The following is a 9,799-nucleotide window of genomic DNA, read 5'->3' on the forward strand; positions in this document are numbered from 1 at the left end:
TCTCTTTCTTTCTCTATATGCCTACACTTTATTTTCTTCTTCACACACACACACACATATATGTATATATATATATATATATATATTCATCATATACTTTATAATGATTCAAAGTTTTATTTTTTGATAAATAAGGTAGATTTTATTAGTTGAGGTAATTGGAACTAACATAATAGTTTCAAAGCTATATAAACATCAAATAATTTTTGGTGTAAGCGTTATTTGAACCTCATATCTCTTATTTGAAGATAAAAAATTTTACCAATTGAGCTAACTGAAACTAACATAATATTTTTAAAGCTATATCGAGGCTTTAAAAAAAAAAATGGTATTGGAGTTATATTTTATCTTGTTTAATATGAACCTAGGGCCATATATTTTTAATATGGTATCAGAGCAAGTCACATGTGACCTCCATCAATTATCAAAGCTTTACTTTTGTGACATCCATTAATCCAAATCCTTAATCGCCAAATACTAGTCTCTTCTCTCTCCATTTCTCCATTTCTCTCTCTTACCCAATTTCCTAGCCTTCATTCCCCAGCTTTCTTCACGACTTAAGTTTTTCAATCCCTTCTTCTTTCTTCTAACTTTCGTATAAAAAAAATGATAATAAATAGTGCCCCACAACACTTTTACAATAAGTTTTAAATGGCAGTCTTTTACCGATAATAACTAACTTACTAATGACATCACTTTTTTAATCACCAGTAATAATTTGACTTTTAAGATTTATTGTGAAAGTTTTGTAAATCTAGCATTTCTCTCTCTCTCTCTCTCTCTCTCTCTATACTATATATATATATATATATATATATATATATATATATATATATATGTATGTATATATATAGTGGTCCATTACCATTACACATTCAATCCTTTCAGGAACTTATCAAACACACGAGACAGTTAATCCAATTCTGTGAAGCGTGTAAGTTGGAATAATCATGAGTTTGTGTTTAATTAAGATAGGGAAAAGTAGAACATTATCATGAAGTTGGGAGCAATGGGGACCATTGATACAAAGCTGGCATTTATATATTAATTGTGCGTCACCAGGCCCAGGTCTTAAACAAGTAGGAATGACATTGGTGCGTTTGGATAAGTTTCCCCTTCTTCTTTTCTTTCTTTTCTTTTTTTTTTTTTTTTTTTTTTTTTTTGGGAAATGCTAATGGATACACTTAAGGTAATGGTTAAGAATCTATTTAAAGAAATTTTTTATAGAAAAAGAAAAAAATAAATTAATACTTCGATATTTTTTTTCATTTTTCATAAAAGTAGTGTCAAAAATTTCCTAAAATACATTTTAAATATTGCCCTAAGGGCACCCATTAGCATGACCATTTTATATATATATATATATATATATATATATATATATATATATATATATTTATTTATTTATTTAGAGAGAATACATAAGCTCTTATCCCAATTTCTAATTGCTTATTTATTGAATATACATTGAAAAAAGAAGGAGCTAGGTGTGAAAAGATAGCTTGTTTGCTTACAATTTGCAAATTATTTTAAAAATTACACATCTTCAACCAAATCACTTTTTAGAAAGACAGTCTTAACATTCATTTGATATATATATATATATATATATATATATATATATATATATATATATATATATATATATATATATAATGGAAAATTGTAGTTGTTCCATAAGCACTCTAATGGATGCTATTCTAGCACCTGATGTATAAGAATCAAAATGACCAATGCCTTCTTTTGGGTGAAACCTTTGGCTACAAGATTGAACAGAAAAATTTGAAGAAGTCTTGATGAAGATCAGAATTAATTTGATATTGAGGTACGTTGAAAAACACTTTTTTTTTAGTGATAATTGTCCCCCGCTTGAAATAGTTTGTTGCCAAGTTAAGAGAAATTCACCTCCATCCAGAAGATGATGACAAAGTCACCAAATTGTGCACTTGACCACAATTCAAGGTCTTAATTTATAGACAATGAAGAGTTATTCCTCTTCATTTAAATTGACTATTTTTATAAATAATAAGACTTTTAAGAATAATTCATAACATTTAGAAAACAATTATTTCTGTATTAAAAAATAACTTTCATGGGTCATGCCACGTGTACTACATAAGTGACATATATTACGCACATATTTTTATTCTAGAGCCACATATCCATAGATTCTCTTAATTATTTTACTTGTAGAGTTCGTGTTACTTTATACCCACAAAAGGCTTTGATAACTTTCAATATAGTACAAATCTTAAAATACAAACCCACCTCCTACTGTAGTATAATCTATAATACGTAACATATTTTTTAACATTTATTTAATCCAAATCATGATAACTCAGAATTTCGCAATATAGCTTATTGTGAAATTAATTTTTAATTATAATCATGTGACTTACAGATGGTTATCATTTAATTTTTGTAAGCAATCTGTTATGTCACTTATGTGCTAGTATTTTATTTAATTATATCATTTTAAGATTTTATTTATTCTACTAGGGGTTGGGTACATAGATAATGATGAGATAAATTATTAGGTTAATCTTTGAATAAATCTTATCTACTTAGAGACAAAGTTTAGATTTATTTTGAATTAAAATATTATGTATATCTAGTAAAGTAACCTATTTATATGTCCTAACGGATAAAATAAGCTAAAAGATATTATTATTGAGTGAAGTTTTATTTTAGAGGCTAGACTAGATTCTCTTGAAATAGTCAATTTTATTCAACTTGGCATGCATGTTAATAACATATATAATATATTATCCAACAGTGAAATTTTCAAAATATTAATTCAATACAAGTGTTAAACCCAACGATAAAATTCTTGTATTCCACAATGTTTTATAGTTAGTATTTCATAAAATAGTTAAACATGAAGGGAACTTATTGGTTAGGTTATTGACAAAAATGTATAGTGAGACCAATATAAAAATAAAATCAAATATAAATGGCAAGAATGAAAATTTTGAAACTTAAAGGATCAAGATGACAATAACTAAAAATTTTGAGGACCAAATATGTACTTGGACAACTTAAAATACCACCTAAGAAATTGTTACTAAATTTTGCCTATTATAAATTTTTTTGGGATCATCCTCTCTAATAGCATAAAATATAATTAAAGTTAAATCTCAAAATATTACACATAATAATTAATAAGTACTATACATGAAACATAACATAATTTTAACAAAATATTTCAACATAAGCTAGTAGTTAATAATCCAGTGAGAACTGAGAAGTGAGGAATATAAATATTTCAACTCTTCAGATTTCACATCAATCTTTCTTCTTCAGATTCGCACCTTGGTTATCTTTTAAATTTAAAGTAAAAGGATGTAATTAAATTTTTAAAAAATCTTTAAAAAAAATATTGCACTCAATTAACATCCTCAGGAATGGCCGAGTGGGCACACTCAAGTTGTCGTAACCTCCGCCTAGTCCCTACGAATGGCTTTGCACTTTTTACACAAGTCAATCCGATCAACCATCATTGACCACTTTCTTTAATTTTTTTTTAATTCACTTTAAATATAAGTTATGATATCGTAGAGATGCTTCTCAAAATAAATAATGTAGATAAAGGTGCAGATCGGCCAAACGTAGTCTTTCATGATAACACATCCCTGCTTTCAGCACTCCCACTACCACAAAATTGACAAAAAGAAGATGCTCACCTTAGCTTTCATCATATGCAACACACAAAAGAAAACAAATTAAAAGAAAGGGCAACACCATCACAAATAAAGAAACCCCCTCAAAGGCACATAGCAAGGGGCCTCAATGAAAGTTAATTGAATATTCAAGAACGGTCCGTTCCAGTTTTTGTTTAAGAGAGTTTCAGCCTATGGTGTCTATTTCTGAGGATAGCTCTTTATCATCAGATTAAGACACCAATCAATTTTTAGTATAGGCGGGAATTGAATTCCATATCTCTTATTCAATTATAATTTTCTTGTACCAGTTAAACTAACTGGAATCTACTATTTGTTTTAGTTAGTTCAATTGATAAAGATTTCTTTATTGAATAAGAGATTTTGAGTTTAATCCCTTTACCTATACTAAAAATTAGTTGGTATCTTAATCCGATAATAAAATAACAATCATCATAAAACGGTCGCTATAAATCTAAAATGCTATTATATTTATAATGTACATTCATGGTGCTTGTCTAAGGAGACCCAAAATACGTGAAACATGAATTTTATGACACAACTATCCTCCTTGCTAATTATTATTGGTGGGCCATTCATCACGCTTGTGACTCAAGATTGTCTAATTCAATTATGACGAATGTTCAATGCTTTTCACCATTTTAATCGTGTATATCCTTTTCTCTAGGAACTTTTAGAAGAATTTTCTTCGATATAAAGAGAGAAAAAAAAAAAATCTTATGATGACATTCGAAGTATGAGGTAAACTTATTATAGGTGTAAATTGAAGACATAAGTACCAACCGTTTCTAAAATGAGAGTAATAATTCTCTGATTTAAGGGTAATTAGTATTTTTTTTATAATTAAATAGTTAGGGAAGGAGAGAATTGAATTCTATCTGTCTTGGTTTTTAATAAATTATCTGTCTTGGTTAAAAAAAAAACTTTGAGGTATATATCAAGTAGTTGAGTTATAAGACTCTTAACTAATTTAATGGAAATTATTAAATATTATAAATTGTCCCAGATAAATAAAAGCATTGTCAAGATAAAAGGGGTATCTAGCATCTAGATCATTTTTAAGAACATGTTTATAAAAAATTTATCCAAAGAGGGGAGAATTAAGAAAAGTCAAATTCATTTTTAGAGGAAACAGTAAATTGAACATAAACTCACTCTTTAAAAAATGGGAGGAAGGAAGCCAAAACATTACTAGCCTAAGATGTCTTTGGGTAGTTTTAAAAAGGATATAATTTCTTAGATATTATATATATATATATGTTATGTTTTCTAATTAAATCCAATTAGTTGCATTGATCATGAATTATATAATGAATTTAATTGTATTTATGAAATGGTGTGTTGTATTAATTAATACATAAAAAATTAATACAACCATATTGTCAAATTTTATTGAAAAATATAAGGTAAAATACATAAACAACTTTATCAAAGTTTTTACTCGATTAGGAACATATTATAGAGTATACATCAGGAAAAATTTGTGAGATACTAAGGAAAAATAGTATAAAATATGAAATAATTTATAGTATAAGGTCGCTCAACAACTAACATTTTCCCGATACACACGTAAGAGTGTGTCAGAACTGTGTCATCGTTTGAAAAAATACATAAAAATAATATGTTATTATGGATATCATAAAAGTAAAATATAAAAGGCAAATTAATACCATAGCTGTCTTGTACGCTAGGGTCCTACATTTTGTTCCCACATGGGCTTAAGTAAATTTCACTCCTGTTGTCTCATGCATCACATGAAATACAGCAAACATCATATATTATAAATAGATTTTGACATCACAATGCAAAAATAGGATTAAAAAAATGCAAATCATTCACTAAACAAAGCAGGGTCTAACACTGCTTCCTAGTAATATTGACATGTTACAATAACTTAAATATTTTTTTGATACATACTTGTCCTCTTCAAGTCCAAATACCAAGAAAGGTAAAAAAAACAAAAACAGGGAAATTTTTTTAAAAAAAGTGCTTTGTTTTATAACTAGAAAACACAAACCCGGCAGTCGAATCATTGAAAATTATACCAAGTTGATCAGCTGGAACGGTGATGAATCAGATCATAGGAAGTTCTGCTTGACCTTGGAAGATAGATAATGGACTCTGAGATTGCAGAAGTTCTCTTGCAAGAAGTGTAAAGACTAATAAAACCAAAACGATCACTTAGACTCCTAGACACCTTAGCACTATTCCAAATGCTACTATTTGGTTCTTGATCTTGATCATCATCCTTGGAGCACTCAACCAATGCTGCAAAAAATGGATCTTTTTTTAAAGTCTGCTTACAATTCTTCTTCCCAACCACATCTTCCAAGTTGGATTTCCTAGAGCTTGGAGTTATGGTACTAGTTGGTGGCAATGGAAGGAGCTTTGATGAGGATTCTTTCTTGGATGCTTGTTTTTTCTTGGGAATTCCTGGTAAATGTTCCCAAGAAAATGGAACACCAGAATATCTAAGGGGAGTGGCTGGACTAAGTGGGGAATCATCAGCAAAATTGGAAGATCCAAAGGAAGAAGAACATGGTGAAAGTGATGAGGAGGAGGAAAAGGAAGGTGTCCTTTGAGAGGATAGGTATTTTGTGCTCGGAAATATGTTGTCACATTCTCTAGAGACAAGTTGGGCACGGCTACTAAGAGTTGCTGAGGAATCCATTGAAGAAGGAAGACTTAATTTGGTTTCTTATGCTAGTTTTTCCTTTCTTGTTGATCTTCTTTGCTTCTATATATAGAGATATGTTACCCATGCTCATAAACTTTGAACAACTAGAAGTAAAAAAACTAAAAATATAATTAAGTAAGAAAACGACCCCATGTCATTGATGAAGTGGGACAAGGAGGAGACAATGAAATGGGGACAAAATGGGAAAATTGTATACTCGTGGATGTGAGAAAGACATGTCTTATAATTAGGGTACTATTGTTTAAAAAAAAAAAAAAAAAAAAAAGGTACTACTTTAATACTTACATGGAGGTGGCCCGGTATGGGAGAGCCAAACCCGGTCCAAATCAAATAAATTTATTGATTGATAGATGTGCCTCCTTAAAAATCCATATTTTTACCCCTAGCGACCCAGATTGTGAAATTAGAGAAGGGGCCATGTTCATGGAAACATTTAACTAAAATACTAGGTCTTAAAATTCTTTGAACATGTATGTCTTTGAGTTGCTCTTTATCTTTGATTTTTTTTTTGATGAATACTCTTTATCTTTGAATTTAGACATATAGCATATGAGCACCTGCATAGTTGCATCAGTAGATGTAAAATTGCATAAATGCAAAATGACTATCCAACCCAAAAAATCACTCACATTAGTTTGTTTAAAATTATTCTTATTTTGTCCATAATTATAGTATCCGCAAAAATTTATACAACTACTATACATGATGATGCCGAAAAATCACCAGTAAGTTGCAAGCACTCCTCAAACCAAAGCAATACCTGCAAAAGGAAAAAAGAGGACCTAAAAGAGAGCACCGGTGTGGTGCCGGCCAAAAATCCTCCGAATGTCAAGTTAGAGTCTTATTTTTCAACCCTAGAGTGCCAGAGTTGAGATAATTGTGCGTACCTTGATGCTAGGGTTTTTGGGGTATTTATATTGGCGTAGAATTACCTTTCCTTTTAAGATACAACTTCCTTCTTGAACTCTTTTCCATATAGGAGTCTTCTTATTATGGTCAAACGTGTAACGCAAGAATTTCAAGTATACACGCTTGTGTGGAGATAAAGCAAAGCCGAGTCAAACATATCGTGTGACACACAACTAAGAATTTATAACAAATCCATATAGGACGGATACTCAATGACCTACACCGTCCTATATGCATTTCCTACGGTATCAATCCGTCTGCTTCCGCTCCGTCCATCCAAGACGGAGGAAATATCCGTCTCCTATTTTTATCCCCTTCAATACATATATAAAAACATATTTTATTTATTTCTCAATTCACTTTTTTGATTGGTGTGTGTGAGTGTTTTGCAAAAATGGTTATGTGAATATAGATGAATATTTTATTGAAATGGTTTATAGAATAAATACTCTTATGAAAGTATTTTTAAAAGTGATTATGTAAAATAAAAAAGTTAGTTCTTATGTTAAAATAGATGATATAATTTTTGCATTAGCAAATGTAAAGATTCTTATATTCACTTCATGATCTCGGCTACATGGTGAGTGTCTGGACCAATATGTAAGTAGGTTATGAATATATATTATATCAATCAGTACAACCATCTAAATTTTACCAACAAGAAAGCTAATGCTTTATAGTACGATGGTTAAAATATTCTTTTTCTCTATAAAATATAATTATGTTCTATTTTCATTTTCATCCCCAAGATCTAATAAGTTCTAATTTTATCTGTAAAATTTAAAATATTCATTATTTTTTCTTTTGGTATAATTTAATTAAGTTGTTTGTACTTGTAATATGTCGAACGAAATTCATATTTTGATGCTTAAAATAAGACTTGAATTACATTAATAAAAAAAAGAATATGGTTATTTAGATTCTATTTTTGTCCCTAAAATATTTTTCATGTTCTATTTTTATACATTCCATCAAATACGTTGGCAAAAAAAAAATTAACAGAAGTGAATGAAATGACCCAAAATATTTTAAATCTTCAAAGATGATAATAGAACTTTTAATTTTAAAGATGAAATTAAAACCAATACCATGTGGGCACTTTCATGTTTCAACCCCACTGTACTATTCATACTTCATAGTGGTGAGGTACTGTGTACTTACAGGCTTACAGCTTCTACAATAAGCAAGTGAATGGGGCCAGTGCGTAGCAAATGGAACAGTTCATCAAGTCATTTCTCGCCTCTTCCAAGGAGGAAAACAACCTATTTGGATGCGAAATGCCTATATTTGACATAAGTAGGAAATATAAATTGTAAACAACCTATTTGGATGCTATATTTGACAAAAAAGTTGGAAATATAAATTGTCAAGAACGTTTTAGTATGTCATATGCAAATGTATTGCATATTAAATAGTAGTTTTATCAAACAAGATTATTGGAGCAACTTAGATTATGGGAACATCATCCAATAGTTTATAGATTATAGAGTGCTCATCTTACAGATAAATTTTTATTTTCAAGATCCAACAATTATTGGAGCAGTTTAGATTTAAATACAAGATCCAACGGCGTGCAAAGCACCCATCTTACATTTAGGATTTTATTTTATTGAACCTGATAGTATATAAGGTGTTGCGTCATTAAACATTTTAAATAACGGACAATTTGTATACCTTTTGATTTTTCTACGTAGATTAATTGATATTAAATAAAGATTAAAAAAATAACTGTTGACACTTCTTACGTACGGATGAGAGTGGCATTCAATGCATTATGCATGTGAGAGAAAAAAAAAAAAAGGAGAAAAATAACTCTAACACAGAAGATGGTAGTATGTTGCAATGATAGTGGAGACTGGAGAGAGAGTCGTCGTCAGAAAATATTCTTCTATTTTTGTCAAATATGTTATATGTTTATGATCATGTCACTGAATACTGAATAGTCAAGCTAAATATTGATATCTCTCCCTTTCTTCAATTACCGTGGCAAACAGAAAGAGAAGAAATTTTGTGCAATCCCAATTCCCAACTATCTAGTGTACGAAATATAAATGCACCAGGAATGTAAGGCCAACTATTTGGTCAAGCATGTAAAGCCAGCTTGCCTAATGATTTCAGTCCATTAATATTGCGCAATCTTCATAAAATTTCTTTGAACTGAAATGCTACCAATCAAGCTCATGGTTGTGACACTGGATTATTGAAGTAAGAGTACGTATAATAAGACCAAATAGTTGATCAGTTACCATCATTTTAGTGCTAAAATAAAAGTGTAAGATCACTTCCCCTGTTTATATTCTAATTTTCTGATTCAATAATAGTTGAAATATTCCTTCTTTTAAGATGTACTTATCATAACCTCTTCTCTATTCCCTTATAAAAAAAATGACTGATTTGGAGCTTAATTGGTAGCATTTTTCAACTGTGTTTTTAGCGCGGTTTGTAGCTTTGCATTTTATGACCAAATCCAACATGTTATTTCGGTATTGATTGCAAATTACATTTTTTTTCA

The 9,799-nt window shown here is 29.7% G+C and overlaps 1 protein-coding gene across 1 annotated transcript; it reads right to left on the reverse strand.

Annotated features, from left to right (window-relative positions):
- Nucleotides 1-5,440: 5,440 nt before the first annotated feature.
- Nucleotides 5,441-6,413, reverse strand: LOC142621900 (uncharacterized). The gene has a single exon (XM_075795273.1). It carries the CDS (start codon nt 6,349-6,351, stop codon nt 5,734-5,736), a length of 618 nt encoding a protein of 205 aa, XP_075651388.1. The 5' UTR covers nt 6,352-6,413; the 3' UTR covers nt 5,441-5,733.
- Between the last annotated feature and the right edge of the window lie 3,386 nt (nt 6,414-9,799).

This window comes from Castanea sativa, chromosome 1 (genome assembly GCF_040712315.1).
Source record: "Castanea sativa cultivar Marrone di Chiusa Pesio chromosome 1, ASM4071231v1".
Classification (NCBI taxonomy): Eukaryota; Viridiplantae; Streptophyta; class Magnoliopsida; order Fagales; family Fagaceae; genus Castanea; species Castanea sativa.